The sequence below is a fragment of the Sus scrofa genome, chromosome 11 (genome assembly GCF_000003025.6).
Source record: "Sus scrofa isolate TJ Tabasco breed Duroc chromosome 11, Sscrofa11.1, whole genome shotgun sequence".
Classification (NCBI taxonomy): domain Eukaryota; kingdom Metazoa; phylum Chordata; class Mammalia; order Artiodactyla; family Suidae; genus Sus; species Sus scrofa.
In genome coordinates, this window is record NC_010453.5 from 25,599,007 (window position 1) to 25,615,851 (window position 16,845).

The window sequence follows — 16,845 nt, forward strand, 5'->3', positions numbered from 1 at the left end:
GCCACTGCCACAGCCACAGCAACACCAGATCCGAGCCATGGCTATGACCTACCCTGCCACTCACAGCAACACCAGGTCCTTAACCCACTGAATGAGGCCAGGGATCAGATCCCCGCATCCTCGGGGACACTAGTTGGGTTCATTACTGCTGAGCCACAATGGGAACTCCAGCTCATACTATTTTATAGAGTAAAAAGGAAGTCTCCAGGATCTATTTTTTGCTTTGTTGTTGTCGTTAAGAATAAAAGGAACGTTGTACTAGGTAACATTTCAAGGTCTTTTAAACTCCTCTTGACTCTGAAAATTGCTTGTGCTGTAGCTTCTACCAATGCCAGCAGGTGGCGTATTTCTTAGCTCCATTTTTTTCAAGCTAGGAAATATCTGAGAAGCAGAATGAATATATGAAAATAAGACATTCTGCCTTTACATTCTTTGTATTCTGTTTCTGTCAGAAAAAGTAGTTTATAAAGATACAAATAGATTAGTCTTTGTTTTTCTATTTCTTTTCCGCCTTAGTGAGAGCTTGAATTTTGTATTAAATTGCTAATTAATTCCTGCCTTTATAGTAAATATATGTCTGATTAAAATCTTTATTCTTTATATATATAGTAAAATCTATCTGATTAAAGTCTCAAGCCATTGCAGGAGTTCCTGTTGTGGCGCAGTGGAAGCCAATCCGACTAGTATCCATAAGGATGTGGGTTTGATCTGAGCTGCAGTGTAGGTCACAGAAGCAGCTCAGATCTGGTGTTGCTGTGGCTGCAGCTACATCTCCAATGCAACCCCTAGCCTGGGAACTTCTATATGTTGCGGGTGTGGCCCTAAAAATAAAAGAAAAAAAGAACGTCCAGGGCTGAGGAAACTTTGGTGCTTTGCTTCTCTCTGGGAAAGCCCTAAGCCCTAGCTGACACTTTATTGATATGAAATACTTTCAGTAGGACACAAATAAACCTTCTGTTAGAACTCTAGACACAAGAGTGTCCTCAGGACCTTTAAAACAATCTGGAGGTTTCTAAGAAGAAGCTAAGTGAAATCCTCATGCCCTACCCTGTTGGATTTCGGGCTAATTTTGCTCTAGATGGAGCTGGAAAATAGCACCACATATTTTGTTGTCTTAGCATGCCCCACTTTGGAGGAGAGGAACACAGATCATTTTGTTTCTGACAAAGAGATAGCAAATTGTCAGTGCCCATTGCAAATTCATTCAACAAAGAAACTAGTCATGGTTGATTTTTTATTTTTTTGTCTTGTCTTTTTGGGGCCACACCCATGACAAATGGAGGTTCCCAGGGCCACAGCAACATGGGATCTGAGCCTCGTCTTCGATCTACACCACATCTCATGGCAACGCCAGATCCTTAACCCTCTGAGCAAGGCCAAGGATTGAACCCATGTCCTCATGGGTACTAGTCGGTTCATTAACCACTGAGCCACAACGGTAACTCCCCGTAGTTGACTTTATTGTGAGAAATATTTTAGACATGGTAGCTCTTTTTTCTAATCTAATTAAAATGCTTTTTTTTTTCACTGAATTAACCTCTTTTATGACTATTTTTGGAAGTGCTATCTGGTAATACATCAGACTTTTTGGAAACAGGTTGTTTAACTTCATAGATTGATCCAATAATAATAATTCCACAAGGCTTTTCAATCAAACATGACATAATGTCTTTTTTTCTTTTCAAGTGTTCTTTACAACACCCATCACAAAATTTTAGAAAATTCCTAATTCTATAAAAAGAAAAATAAAGATTCATAATTTAGCCTTTTATATATATATATGCATCACATGTTTTTTTCAATGAATAGTTTGCTGTGTTTTTAACACCCTCTTTTTTTTTTTTTTTTAGGGCCACACCTGTGGTATTTTGAGGCTCCCAGGCTCTAGGGGTCGAATCTAAGCTGTGGTCACTGGCCTACACCATGGATCACGACAACACCGGATCTTTAATCCACTGAGCGAGACCAAGGATCAAACCTGAATCTTCCTGGATCCTAGTCAGATTCATTTCCACTGAGCCACGATGGGAATGCCATCCTTGGTCCATCTTTGAATCCTTCATCTGGCCTCACTGGCTATGATCCTCTTCTCCGTCTTCATCAGTGATGACCGCTGGCTCCTGATCAAGGACCGCCTCTTCAGGCTATGGCACGTCCACATTTGCTCCAACCAAACTGGGCTTCCCTGCCGCAGAGACCTGAGTCAGGCCCACGTGCCTGGGCTGGCCTGGGGCATGGTCCTGGCCCAAAGCATGGCCACCGTGGCTGCAGTGGTGGCCGTCTTTGGCCTGGAGCTCTTCACAACGTCCCAGGTGTGTGAGGATCTCACAGTGCAAGGAGGCCAGGGGTTCCGGCCTCTTCTTCTTCACTTTCAGCCTTTCCTTCCAGGGCTCCTGAGTGTTGTGATCTTGTGGGTCATGCTGATCGGCCTCTCCTTGACATTCTGGAGCGAGTTCATGGCCTCCTTCCTCTTCTTCCTGAACACCATCCGTGCCCCCACTTCAACAAGCATCACCCGTATCAACAACATCACTCATCCCTAGGGCCAGCCTATGACATTTTAGGTCCCCTGCAGAGGACCTTGAATTCTACCAGAAAGTGTGATCCAGATGGAACTCAGGAGTTCCCATTGTGGCTCAGCAGTAATGAACCCGACTAGTATCCATGAGGATTCGGGTTTGATCCCTGTCCCCCTTCAGTGGGTTAAGGATCCTGCGTTGCCACCATGGACAGCATAGCTCCAAGATGTGGCTTGCATCTGGTGTGGCTGTGGCCGTGGCATAGGCCAGCAGCTGCAGCTCCAATTCACCCCCTAGCCTGGGATCTTCCGTGTGATGCAGGTGCGGCCCTAAAAAGAAAAAAACAATGGGAGGAAAAAAAATATGTATACATGTATGTGTAACTTGGTCCCCATGCTGTACAGAAAAAAAAAACGCAAATAAATAAATAAAAACAGCAGGGAAAAGAAAAGAAAAAGAAAAAATGAAAGGATTTCATTAGATGATTTAGGAGCACATCTTATATGGGGTTTTGGACTTCGTTCCCTACTAGAATATAGGCTCCCTGAGGGTGAAGATTTTTGTCTTTTCTATTCTCTGCTAAATTCTCATGTCTAGGACAGTGAGAATGTTAATGGCACTCAACAGTTACTGAATGAATGACTGAATTTTTTTTTTTTTTTTCTGGAGGAGAAAGGCCACATCAGAGCTTAAGAGCTACAGGTCACTAAGACAGATGGCCTTGACTGAATCTCAGCAATATCACTTAGTAACTCTTTTACCTTGGACAAGTTACCTTAACGCTGTGCCTTCGTTTTCTCTTCTGTAAAATGGGTATTTTAGGGTTGTCGTAAGGATTAAATTAATTAATAGACCTAAACCATTTACAGTAGTATCTGATATGTAGGTGGTAGAAGTTGATACCTTGAGGAGTTCCCGTCATGATGCAGCAGAAACGAATCCGACTAGGAACCATGAGGTTGCGGGTTCAATCCCTGGCCTCCCTCACGCGTTGCTGTGGCTGTGGTGTAGGCCAGCAGCCATTGCTCTGATTAGACCCCTAGCCTGGGAACCTCCACATGCCACAGGTGTGGCCCTCAAAAGACAAAAAAAAAAAAAAAAAAAAAAAAAAAAAGAAGTTGGTATCTTGAAATAGGTAATAAACATTAGATATTTACATTTATATCTAATTCCCCCCCCCCTTTTTGGCTGCACCAGGGGCATGTGGAAGTTCTCAGGCCAGGGATCAAACCCACACCACAAGAGTGATCCAGGCAGCTGCAGTGACAACACCAGTTCCTTAGCCCACTGTGCCACAAGGGAACCCTGAATTCTCCTTTTTTTATATTTGGTCACAACATAAGAAAATATGCTGTGAAGTCAGTAATACAGAATTATATTTGCCTTTGCTTTTCGGGAAGAAATACTGAGGCACTAGGTCAATGATTTGTAAATTCAATCTCCAAGCTCTGTATCGCTGTTAAATATTCAAAGTAAGGCAATCCATCCCTGGCCTTGCTCAGTGGGTTAAGGATCCGGTGTTGCAGTGAGCTGTGGTGTAGGCTGCAGACGTGGCTCGAATCCAGCGTTGTGGCTGTGGTATAGAGGCCATCAGCAACAGCTCCGATTAGACCCCTAGCCTGGGAAACTCCATATGCCGTGGGTGCAGCCCTAAAAAGACGAAAGACCAAAAAAAAAAAGTAAGGCAATATATTTGCATTTTCCTGAAACTGTTTATTTTATTTATTTATTTATTTTTAGGGACACACCTGCAGCACATGGAGGTTCCCAGATGGGGTCTAATCGGAGCTGTAGCTGCTGGCCTACACCACAGTCACAAGGGATCTGAGCTGCATCTGCAACCTACACCACAGCTCACAGCAACACTAGATCCTTATTTAACCCACTGAGGGAGGCCAGGGATCAAACCTGCACCCTCATGGATGCTAGTCAGATTTGTTTCCACTGAACTCCCCTGTTATGATTTTTAAAAATACAAAGGCACAGTCTCAATTAGTCATTAGGTATTTCCTCAAGCAATGGAAAAAACCTCTGAAGTATTCAATGATAAAAAGGTATTCTCATTTTAAAAAATTAGGAATCGCTACTCTAGTGACTCCATCTATAAAGAAATTCTTGTATATACTTATCTCTTAGGCACAGCTGTAGAAAATCTCTTCTGGGCTTGCCTAAAATGTTGAAAACCAAAACTCCACCTTCGGCCTAGGGCGTTGGGGGTGGGGCCCCCTGTCGGAAATAAACTACAACTCCCAGAATTCTCAGGGAGGCGCTCTGGGGAGTTACGGTTCTTTCAATGTTCTGGCACAGCTGCTGCCGCTCGCCGGCTCCCCTCTCCATCGCAACCTACACTCTGGACTCCGACTCCGGATGAGCACGAGGCTTGGTTGCCTCTTGGGAATTTTCCTCGCGTTGCCACTTTTCTCTTTTGTTTCTTCTGGTAGTTTATTATGCACACCCAAGAACTACTGCTCCCGAGAAAAACCCAGACGGAGGAGAAGGTGGCTGGAAGCCTTTAGCCGGAAGTGGCGAACCCGGAAGTAAAAGTGATCAGGTGTCTATAGGGCTGAAATCCTAGTGGATCCCAGAAGGTTCCCTCGGTAAGGAAACCTAATGTCCTTTTTTTGTTGTTTTTTAAGGTACTCACAATTCACTTCTTTTTTCTGATCCTAAAAGTCTTTTTTCTTTCTCCAGCTTTTTTTCTCTATGGGATCACTCCATATGCCGCGTTACACGGTGTGGCTTACACGTGCTGCTCTCGTGTGGGCTTAGTATCACTACCCACTTGCCGAGGCTGAGCGTTCCTTCCAGAGTATCAGCTTACTCTTGTTACTGTGGAGGGTGATGGAGAAGACTTGCTATGCTCAGGTATAGATAATGGAGAATAAACATCTTGCGTTTTATTTAACACAGTTTCATGACCTTGAGAACTGCTCATTCTACTAACTGTGCCTAAAATGGAAATTTAGCTAGAAATGTTGTAACAAAAATCTTTTTGCCTTTTTATTGTCGTCGTTCTTTCCATTTGCAAATGGAAACACTTCTGTGATGTCTTTGAGACTGTGCGAAGACACAGAAACTCCTGCTGGAGGACTGTAACCTTTGTGGCTGTTGGACATTAACGAATGTGATTATGTTAAATTTTGTCGGTATAACTCTGTAGACTGGATATTTTAGAGACCATTCCAAATAGTGTATTTCCTAGGAAATAATACTCTCTGAAATAGCAAACTTAAAATGATCAAAGGAGCTAATATATGAATGCATGTAGCATAGATGGAACACTGTAGACAATTAAAGGTTGGTTCTGATCAATTTTGACCCTTATTGCACCTTTGAACCACAGGATTTTAGGGGCAAAGTATTAGAACACTTTATCTTTTCCCCTTTATACTCAGTAAAATTATTGTGTACATTTGTTAGCTTTTTTTTTTTTTCTGTCTTTTTGTCCTTTTTAGGGCTGCACCCGGGGCATATGGAGGTTCCCAGGCTAGGGGTTGAATCAGAGCTGTAGCTGCCAGCCTACACCAGAGCCATAGCAATGCAGGATCCGAGCTGCATCTGTGACCTACACCACAGCTCACAGCAACGCTGGATCCTTAATCCACTGAGTGAGGCCAGGGATCGAACCTGCAACCTCATGGTTCTTAGTCAAATTTGTTTCCGCTGTGCCATGACAGGAACTCCTACATTTGTTAGCTTTTTCAATGATCTGTTCAAAGGAAGGAAAACAGCCAATTTCACTAAACCTGTAGTGTTTTTTTTTTTTTTTTTTTTTGGCTGCACCAATGGTTTAAAGTGACAGCGTCAGATCCTTTAACCACTGTGCCACCAGGGAACTTACCATAGCTTGTAATTTTATTTATGTATGTATTCATTTTTATTGTTTTTAGGGCCTCACCTTTTGCGTATGGAAGTTCCTGGACTGGGGTCGAATTGGAGCTGCACCTGCCAGCCTACACCACAGCTACAGCAATGCCAAGTCCAAGCCACACCTGCAACCTTCGCCGCAGTTTGCAATAACACTGGACCCTTAACCCACTGAGTGAGGCCAGGGATTGAACCTGCATCTTCATGGATACTAGTTGAGTTCTTAACTTATTGAGCCAACAGGATCCCCCGTAACTTTTCATTTTTTTAAGTAATTTTTTTTGCCTGATTATAAAAGAGTTATGTGCTGTACCTGTAGGAAACTTGGAAAACACTGAGAAGTAAGAAAAAAAGAAAGCAAGCAAAAAGTATCCTTAATCCCACAACTAGAGATCGTCATAACATTTTGGTATGTTTCTTTCTTAGTTTTCTTTTTTTCAAAAAAAAGGTCTTCCTCAACTTAGAATGGGGTAAACCCGTGTATTTCATATACTCTAGAAAAATTTGAAAACTTTGTTGGGAACATATTGTTTTTTATTCTTTTTTCATTTAATTATCATCATTGTCTTTTTTTTTGTTTTTGCCATTTCTTGGGCTGCTCCCGCGGCATATGGAGGTTCCCAGGCTAGGGGTCGAATCGGAGCTGTAGCCACCGGCCTATGCCAGAGCCACAGCAACACGGGATCCTAGCCGCATCTGCGACCTACACCACAGCTCGCGGCAACGCCAGATCGTTAACCCACTGAGCAAGGGCAGGGACAAAACCCGCAACCTCATGGTTCCTAGTCAGATTCGTTAACCACTGCGCCACGACGGGAACTTTTTTTTTTTTTTTTTTTTTTTTGGTCTTTTTAGGGTCACACCCATATGAAAGTCCCTAGGCTACGGGTCGAATCAGAGCTGCAGCTACAGGCCTATGCCACAGCAACATAGGATCCAAGCTGCATTTGCGACCTATTCCCACTGAGTGGGGCCAGGGATTGAACCTGCATCCTCGTGGATACTAGTTGGTTCTTAACCCACTGAGCCACAATGGGAACGTCCATTGACTTTTTTTAACCAAATTTTCTACTTTCTTAGTATGTTAATGTTTAAGGTTTTCTTCCTTCTCGGCTAGAAGGGAAGCAATTGAAGAGTGATTGCGTAGCTGGGAACAAAAGCACTGAGCTCTGAAGAGGCAACCTGCATTTGCCTCAGCTCTGTCTCTGTTGGAATGAATAATCATGCTGAAGTTACTTGACTTCCTTGGACATCTGGACATCTAAAAGCATTAGACAAAAATACTATTTCCTGGAATTCCCTTCATGGCACAGTGGTTAACAAATCTGACTAAGAACCATGAGGTTGCAGGTTCAATCCCTGGCCTTGTTCAGTGGGTTAAGTATCCGGCATTGCCATGAGCTGTGGAGTAGGTCACAGATGTGGCTTGGATCCCACGTTGCTGTGGCTCTGGCATAGGTTGGTGGCTACAGCTCCGAATGGACCCGTAGCCTGGAAACCTCCATATGCCTTGCGTGCAGCCCTAGAAAGACCAAAAAAAAAAAAAAAAACAAACAAAAAAAACAACACAAAAATACTATTTCCTTCAAAACAGATTAGAAATTCTTAGATTTCTTCCTTAGAAGAAATCTTTCTTCCTTAGAAATGTATTAATATGTGAACCACCTAAATTTTGCATGGTTATTTTATCCTTGTCAAGTGCTTACTCACCCGTTGTATTTCAGGTTCTGGATACTTTCTAGAAAATAGCAGATTTAACTCATTCTATTAGTATATTTATAGTAGAAAATATATCCGTATATATCAATGTATCAGTATTGCGTGTAATTTAGTTACTCTCTATTCACGCCTTAGTTAATCATCTGTATTGAATGGGTAGAAAACAGTGCTATCTTCATTATTTATTTATGTATTTTTTAGGGTCACATCTGCAGCATATGGAAGTTCCCAGGCTAGGGGTCGAACTGGAGCTGCAGCTGCCAGCCTGCACCACAGCCACAGCAACACTAGATCCGAGCCTCATCTGTGACCTACACCACAGCTCATGGCAGCATGGGATCCTTAACCCCTTGAGCAGAGGCAGGGGTTGAACCTGCATCCTCATGGATACTAGTCCGGCTCATTACCCTGAGCCACACCGGGAACTCCTTCATTTATTTCAATATGTTAAATTCAGAGGTTTGAAGAGTTATTTTCTTTTTGTGGGTTATTGAATTTCGGATGGGTTTGGAGCTGACCGAGGCTGTGAACTGAGCAAGATTTCTTGAGGCTCCTTCCCGCTTTTTATATCGTGAAGTTGATTTTTTTTTTCCAATTGTGTTTATTTTGTTTCAGATGCTGAGATGAATCGTCACCTGTATGTTTGGCTTTGTAGACATCCATCTCTTCACCGTCACCGCCAGTGCCATGTCCATCTCCGTTCTCATCGGCTTACACAGACGCATCTGGACACAAGGCCAGGGGCTTTTAGACAGGACAGGAATCACCTTCTCTGTCGTCTGTTAAATAAGAGCTGGTCCAGGAGATACTGTCATCAAGATACCAGGATGCAGTGGAGACATAAAGCACTACAGAAATATATGGAGGACCTGAGTAAGGAGTACCAGACACTTGATCGTTGTTTGCAGCACATCTCTGCGCCTGAAGGGGACCGAAGGTCCTTGAATCGACGGCATGCGGAGCTGGCACCACTTGCCGTCATTTACAAGGAAATTCAGGAGGCTGAACAAGCCATTGAAGAATTAGAATCAATGTGTAAAAGTAGGTGAAAAATAATGTGTGTGTATGAGTACTGGATCGATTTTCTGAGTTGAACTCTATTGAACTCATTCCTTATAAAAGCCTACAAGCACTAAGCTCTGCGCTTGGAAAGCACAGGACTCTGTACTCTGGGTGTTTGAAGTAGTTCAGCTACTAAAGAGCAACCCCTAAGAGACCGAGGTCCTCCTTGTACTTGCCAAAAAGCTCTTAGGGCTCGTGAGACAGACTGTTGACTTTTAGAAACTTTAATTTATTGACTAGATCGATATTGAGCCCTGTCCTAGGTGCTTCATACCGGGGACACAAAAATACAGTTCCTACCCCACCAAAGAGCTTGTATGGTATGGGTATTATTTCATTATCCCAAAGAGAAACCCTGCACCCTTTAGCCATCTTATCTCAATGCCCCCATCCCTGCCAGCCCTAGGCAAACACTGATCTACTTTTTGTCTCTATATACTTATTTCAGACACTTTTCTTTTCTTTTCTTTTTAGGGCCGCCCCCCCGAGGCATATGGACATTCCCAGGCTAGGGTTGGAATCGGATCTGGAGCTGCAGCTGCCAGCCTGCACCGCAGCCACAGCAACTTGGGATCTGAATTGCATCTGCTGTGTGAACCGCTTGTGACAATGCCAGATCCTTCACCCACTGATGGAGTCCGGGGATGGAACCCGTATCCTCATGGAACTAGTCCAGTTCTTACCCTGCTGAGCCACAGTGGAAACTTCATAGGCATTTTATATAAATGGAATCATACAATATGTTGGGTTTTGGGTTTTTGGGTTTTTTTTTTGCTTTTTTAGGGCTGCACCCTCAGCATATGGAGGTTCCCAGGGAGGGGTCTAATTGGAGCTATAGCTGCCGGCCGACCCCACAGCCACAGCAACACCGGATCTTAACCTGCTGAGTGAGGCCAGGGATTGAGCCTGGGTCCTCATAGTTACTAGTCGGATTCATTTCTGCTGCGCCATGACGGGAACTCCTGAAATCATACAATATGTTACTCTTGTAACTGTCTTCTTTCACTTAGGTTAATGTTTTTAAGGTTCATCTATGTTTTAACATGTTTCTGGGTTTTTCTGGGAGGGAGGCGTTGTTTGTTTTTTGGCCATCCCTCGGCGTGTGGAGTTCCCGGGCCAGGGATCAGACCTGAGTGGCCGTTGTGACCCAAGCCACAGCTGCGGCAGTGCTGGATCTCTCACCCACTGTGCCGGGCCGGGGATTGAACCTGCATCCTAGCGCTCCCAAGGCACTGCTGTGATCCCGTGGCCCCACAGCGGGATCACCTATAGCATGTTTCCGTACTTCCTTTCTTTTTATTGCTGAATTATATCCCATTGTATGAGCAGACCACGTTTTAAAATATCTACTCGTCAATTGTTGGATTGAGTTGTTTCCACTTACTGGTTATGATGAAATGCTGTTATGAGCTTATGTGTACAAATTTTTATGTGGACATGGATTGCTAAATTGTGCAGTAACTCTATGCTTAACTTTTTGAGGAACTGCCGGACTGGTTTTCCACCATGGCAGTGCTGTTTTACCTTCCATTCCTAGGGAATGAGCGTTCCAATTTTTCCACATCTTCTCCAACCTTTGTTATCTTCCCTTTTGATTCTAGCCTTCCTCGTGAGTGTGAAGTGGTATCTTATTGTGGTTTTGACTTACATTGCCTTGATAAATCATGTTAAGTGTCTTTTCGTATGCCTCTTGGCCATTGGATATTACCTAGATCCTTTGCCCATTTTTTGGATTGAGTTGTCTTTTTTGTGGTTGAGTTGTAAGAGTTCTTTATAGTATAGATACAGCTTCCTTATCAGATCGATCATTTGCAAAAATTTTCTCCCATTCTGTGGTTATCCTTTGAAGCACCACAGTTTCTGATTTTGATGATGTTACGTTTATCTTTTTTTTTTCTCTTGTTGTTTGTGTTTTGGTGCCATATCTAAGAAACTATTGCATAATCCAAGGTCACAAAAATTTATATCTATGTTTTCTTCCAAGAGGCTTATATTTTTAACCCTTACACTTAGGCCATTGATCTATATGTATTAATTAGGTATATAACGTGAGAGGTGTTAATTTATCATTTTAGTATTTCTTAATATTGTTATTGCCTTAACTTTTATGAAAACTTTCCAAAATATACAGAACAGTATAATGGACTAACTTGGGATCCAACATGTATCCAGATTTTCTATTGGCTTTTAGTTTAGTTTATACAGTTTCTTCTGCACTCCATCCTGTTACATTAAGCCGCAGAGGTGTTAAGCAAAGTCAAGACCAGTCACAGTTACACCTGTAAAGTCTTGGATGTTCAAAGCCCTACCTTCTCCTGCCTTCTGTTAGTGATCCCATGGGTCTGTCACCTAGGTTTAATGGGGATTTGTTTTTACTCTTTTGCATAATGCCACTCAAATTGGTAGTTAATTAGTTTGGGGAACGTTCCTTGCACATCATAGGAATTAAATGCTTCCAAATTAAATTGACATAACCTCTTTCAGCTGTGCTTGTATCCTGTGTAATCTTAGTAGATTGGATTAGATAATTTATTACGTCTTGGTATGTGCCAGGCACAAAGCTAAGTATTTACAAATATTATCTCATTTGAATGTTCATGATGACCTTAGGAAGTAGGAATTCATAATTTTCGTATGTTATAGATGAAGAAACAGAGGTTAAAATGCCAAAGTTTGGGAGAGGAGCTAGGCTCTAAACCGAATCAGAGACCCCACAGCCTCTGCTCTTACCCACTGCACAATGATTTGAAGTCCAATAGTTACCTCTGTAATATATCTGGCATGAGTCCCCTTCTGTTCTCTCCTAGCTTATATCTTCATTACATCTTAGTCCCAGATGATTACAGTAGGTTCCTAACTTGTCTCACCTCTAAGCTTTCCCAGTCTCAGTTCAAGCTTAATCATATTAATTAATAATTAATCTCCCACCCTAAATTTCCAGTATCTCCCATTGCCTTTAAGTTAAGGTTTCTTGGTTTGGTATTTAAGAGCCTCTGCATGGAGTTCCCGTCATGGCACAGTGGAAATGAATCCGACTAGGAACCATGAGGTCGCGGGTTCAATCCCTGGCCTCGCCCAGTGGGTTAAGGACCTGGTGTTGCCATGAGCTGTGGTGTAGGTCACCGACATTGCTCGGATCTGGCATTGCTGTGGCTGTGGCTGTGGCATAGGCTGGCCACAACAGCTCCGATTGGACCCCTAGCCTGGGAACCTCCATATCCCACGGGTGCAACCCTAAAAAAAAGACAAAAGACAAAAAAAAAAAAAAAGGAGCCTCTGCAGAGCGGCCCCCACCTTTCTGTGTAGTATATTATTCCCTTTGCCTAATCCAGCTTCCAATCAAAATAGACAATTTGCCATTCCCTGAATATACTCAGAACATTACATGTCTATGTCTTTTTTGGGGGAGATGTGGGGGAGGCACACATCCGAGGCACATGGAAGTTCCCGGGCCCAGGGAGCCAACCCTCCCCGCCACTTGAGCGCTGCAAGTGACAACACCAGATCCTTAACCCACTGGCCACAAGAGAATCTCCTTGTCTATGTTTTTGCTCATGTTTTTAACTCACAAATCGCACCTTCCTAAGGTTCAGTCTGCTTACAAAGTCCGGCTTGGCTGTCATACTTTGGCTTTACTCCCTTCTGTAAAACAAGTAAAATTACCTTTCTGTTTTGTATTTTAATCCTTTATGTATTTGTCTTAACTTTAACTCCTTCCCCCATTGTCTGTTCCTCAAGTGCAGAACCTGTGTCTTACTCATTTTTCTCTCTCCTAGCGCCAAACGTAGGATATAATAGACTTTTAAGCCTGTTGATACAATGAAATTTAATTAGATCGGATTTTACAGTTCAGTAAATAATAAGAGGCCCCAGGAGTTCCCATCGTAGTTCAGTGGTAACGAACCTGACTAGTAACCATGAGGTTGCGGGTTCAATCCCTAGCCCCCCTCAGTGGGTTAAGGGTCCGGCATTGCCGTGAACTGTGGTGTAGGCCGCAGATGCGGCTCGGATCCTGCGTGTCTGTGGCTGTGGCTGTGGCAGTGGCATAGGCCAGCAGCTACAGCTCTGATTCGACCCCTAGCCTGGGAACCTCCATATGCTGCAGGTGCAGCCCTAAAAAAGACAAAAGGCAAAATAATAGTAATAATGAGCCCCCCAAATAATATTATATGATTGCAAATCAGCAGGTTTTTCTGGTACCTTTGCCCCAGCAGATAGCTCTATTGAGTAATGTCAGCCAGGTTCCCATTTGAGACTTATGTGCCCAAGGTGAGGCCAGTAGTGATATTATAATTCTACAACAGATGATCCAGAATTAGAATTAAGTTCAGATGGCACTTGATCTAGGAACCTCCCTCAAGGCTTGAAGCCTGGATTAAGCCACCCTTTATGCCTCCATGGCACTACCTATATCAAATACTGTAATCACATGTCTGCCTTTCCCATCAGCCTGAGCCACTTGAGGCCTAAATCAGGTTTTATTCATCCTGTGTCCCCAGCAACTAGCAGAGTATTTATCGCATAGTAAATGTTAATTATTAAATAATTATTAAAAGCAGGAACGAGGCATAGAATCCCACCAGACCTCACTGACTTCTATGGCCGGAGAAGAATTTTAATGAGCCTTCTCTCCTTCATAATTATGGGTCTTCCTTTCTGTTTTCTTCTTTATTATGAAGACTCAAAAATTTCTACCTCATTAGTACACATCGCCCCTGACATAAGGGATCTCTAGGTATCTGAAACATTGGCGTCAAATGTTATGGGGTCCATCATGCTTGGCCACCCCTCACTGATAACTTGTTTTGTTAGAGTTCCATGGTCTAACTTTCTGCTTTGAAATACTCTAAAAAGGACCATTCTTTCCAAACAGCAGAGGTTGCAAAATTGTGGGGTTTTTGGACCCACATGGTGTTTTTAAACAATATTTCCTGGAGTTCCCTTGTGGCTCAGCAGAATTGAAACTGACTAGTATCCATGCAGACTCGGGTTCAATCCCTGGCCCCACTCAGTGGAATAAGGATCCGGTATTACCTTGAGCCGTGGTGTAGGTTGAAGACATAGCTCAGATCCCGTGTTGCTGACGTAGACCAGCAGCTATAGCTCAGATTCGACCCCTGGCCTGGGAACCTCCATATGCCACAAGTGCGGCCCTAAAAAAATGAAAATTAAAATTAAAAAATGTTTACTGAGTATGAACATTTTGGTAGATCTCAAACTTTCGAATTCTTATTTCTGATTTCTCTTGAAAAGACGTGGAGGTTCTAGCCATGCTAGACTACTCAGTGTGCTGAGTAATGGCTGCTACCTTTTATTTACTTATTTATTTTTGTCTTTTTGCCTTTTCTAGGGCCACTTCCTGGGGCATATGGAGGTTCCCAGCCTAGGGGTCTAATCGGAACTGTAGCCACTGGCCTACACCTGAGCCACAGCAATACCAGATCCGAGCCGCGTCTGTGACCTACACCACAGCTCATGGCAATGCCAGATCCTTAACCCACTGAGCAAGGCCAGGGATCGAACCCACAACCTCATGGTTTCTAGTCGGATTCGTTAACCACTGTACCATGACGGGAACTCCATGGCTGCTACCTTTAGGCAGGAAAGGGTCACTCCAATTTACATTAAATTAGCCAGTCCCTTTTTGGAACTTTGATTAATCACTGATGTCTATAATTTCTTACAGACATTCATTACCAGCTCTTTGGGCCAAGATCATACTTGTTTTCAGCCTGAGTTTTTTTGAACATACTGAGCAAATACTTACTTGACTTTCTTTAACTAGTCTAATTTTTCTTTTCTTTTCTTTTTTGCCTTTTGAGGGCTGCACTCATGGCATATGGAGGTTCCCGGGCTAGGGGTGAAATTAGAGCTGTAGCAGCCACAGCAACTCTGGATCTGAGCCAAGTCTGTGACCCACACCCCAGCTCACAGCAATGCTGGATGTTTAACCCACTGAGTAAGGCCAGGGATCCAACCCGCGTCCTCATGGATGTTAGTCGTGTTCCTTAACCACTGAGCTATGACGGGAACTCCCATCCTAACTTTTCTTTCATTTAATCCTTTGTTTACATGATCAAAATAAAACCTAGTAGGTAGAGATTAGGTAAGTATTTAAGAGTTTCTCTATAAGAATTTATTCTTACCACTATTTCTCTTGATGGTTCATAGGTCTAAATAAACAGGATGAAAAGCAGTTACAAGAACTTGCATTGGAAGAAAAGCGAACTATTGCTCAAAAAATCAACATGTTATACCATGAGGTATGTTTGGGGTTTTTTTGTTTGTTTGTTTTTTATAAAAACCGGCAGATTTATTCTGCAGAGGCCCATTTTCAAGAAGCTAAAGGTGAAGATGGGAGAGGGGAGCTCTCCTCCCCTTTTCCTTTCTCCCTCATCTTATTGTCCCAGGGGTGAAAATGTCCTGGACCCCCAAACCTACTCAAATAAAAAAACCAAAAAACTGAGGTTCCAAAAAGTTACAGCATCTTAATTCCTCATAGTAAAGGGTAAGGAGGAGTTCCCATTGTGGCTCAGGGGTAATGAATCTGACTAGTACACGTGAGGATGTAGGTTCAATCCCTGGCCTTGCTCAGTGGATTAAGGATCTGGCATTGCCATGAGCTGTGGTGTAGGTCACAGATGAGGCTCGGATCCGGCGTTGCTGTGGCTGGGGTGTAGGCTAGTAGCTGTAGCTCTGGTTCGACCCCTAGCCCGAGAACCTCCATATGCCACTGGATCAGTGCTAAAAAAGCAAAAAAAAAGAAGAAAAAGAAACAAAATGAAGTTACAGTGCTATGTACCATGTTGCTCTTTGTCATATTTGCTCTCCTCCTACCTTCAGTCTTCCCTACTCTAGGAATCCAGTAGGGGCTCTTTTTTTTTTATTGTGTAGGGCCACACCTGTGACATATAGAAGTTCCCAGGCTAGGGGTCTAATCAGAACTGCAGCTGCCAGCCTACACCTCAGCCACAGCAACGCCGGATCTGAGCCTCATCTGTGACCTACACCACAGCTCATGGCAATGCCAGATCCTTAATCCACTGAGCGAGGCCAGGGATTGAACCTGCATCCTCATGTGTACTAGTCAGATTCATTACCCCTGAGCCACAATGGGAACTCCTTTTTTTTTTTAATTGAAGTGTAGTCGCATCACAATTTTGTGTTAGTTTTAGGTGTACAGCACAGTGATTCCATTATACCTGCGTATACATGTGTTCTTTTTCAGATTCTTTTCCCTTTCAGTTTTACCAAATACTGAGTATAGTTCCCTGTGTTACACAGTAGGTCCTTGTTGGTTATCTGTCCTGTAAATATTAGTATGTTATGTTACTTCCAACCTCCTAATCCCCCCCCTTCCCTTTTGGTAACCATAGGTTTGTTTTCTGTTTGTCTATTTCTGTTTTGTAAATAAATCCATTTGTATCTTTCTTTCTTTCTTTTTTTTTTTTTTTCTTTTTGCCATTTCTTGGGCTGCTCCTGTGGCATATGGAGGTTCCCAGGCTAGGGGTCAAATCGGAGCTGTTGCTGCTGGCCTCCGCCAGAACCATAGCCAAGCCAGATCCAAGCCGCGTCTGGGAAATAAATACACCACCGCTCACAGCAACGCCAGATCCTTAACCCACTGAGCAAGGCCAGGGGTGGAACCTGCAACCTCATGGTTCCTAGTCAGATTCAT

The 16,845-nt window shown here is 43.1% G+C and overlaps 2 protein-coding genes across 5 annotated transcripts in view; both read left to right on the top strand.

The window, feature by feature from the left end:
- On the top strand, positions 1,917-2,868 carry LOC100513562 (voltage-dependent calcium channel gamma-like subunit). Its single transcript, XM_013980568.2, has 2 exons — positions 1,917-2,312; positions 2,389-2,868. The coding sequence occupies exons 1-2, from the start codon at positions 2,079-2,081 to the stop codon at positions 2,395-2,397; spliced, it is 243 nt and encodes an 80-aa protein (XP_013836022.1). The 5' UTR covers positions 1,917-2,078; the 3' UTR covers positions 2,398-2,868.
- Positions 4,778-16,845, top strand: part of MTRF1 (mitochondrial translation release factor 1) — a 34,793-nt gene continuing 22,725 nt past the window's right edge. The window contains exons 1-5 of one of the 4 annotated variants that reach the window (XM_021065101.1): positions 4,822-5,116; positions 5,211-5,384; positions 6,685-6,795; positions 8,721-9,146; positions 15,339-15,430. In XM_021065101.1, the coding sequence (XP_020920760.1) occupies positions 8,729-9,146; positions 15,339-15,430 (510 nt within the window). In that variant the 5' untranslated portion in view covers positions 4,822-5,116; positions 5,211-5,384; positions 6,685-6,795; positions 8,721-8,728. Of the gene's footprint in view, positions 5,117-5,210; positions 5,385-6,684; positions 6,796-8,720; positions 9,147-15,338; positions 15,431-16,845 lie in introns of all 4 variants that reach the window. The other 3 variants (NM_001243580.1, XM_021065103.1, XM_021065102.1) reach the window with 3 other exon arrangements.

What these genes read in the sequence shown, in the direction of transcription:
- LOC100513562 (XM_013980568.2), top strand. Translation starts at nt 2,079, where the DNA reads ATGATCCTCTTCTCCGTCTTCATCAGTGATGACCGCTGGCTCCTGATC.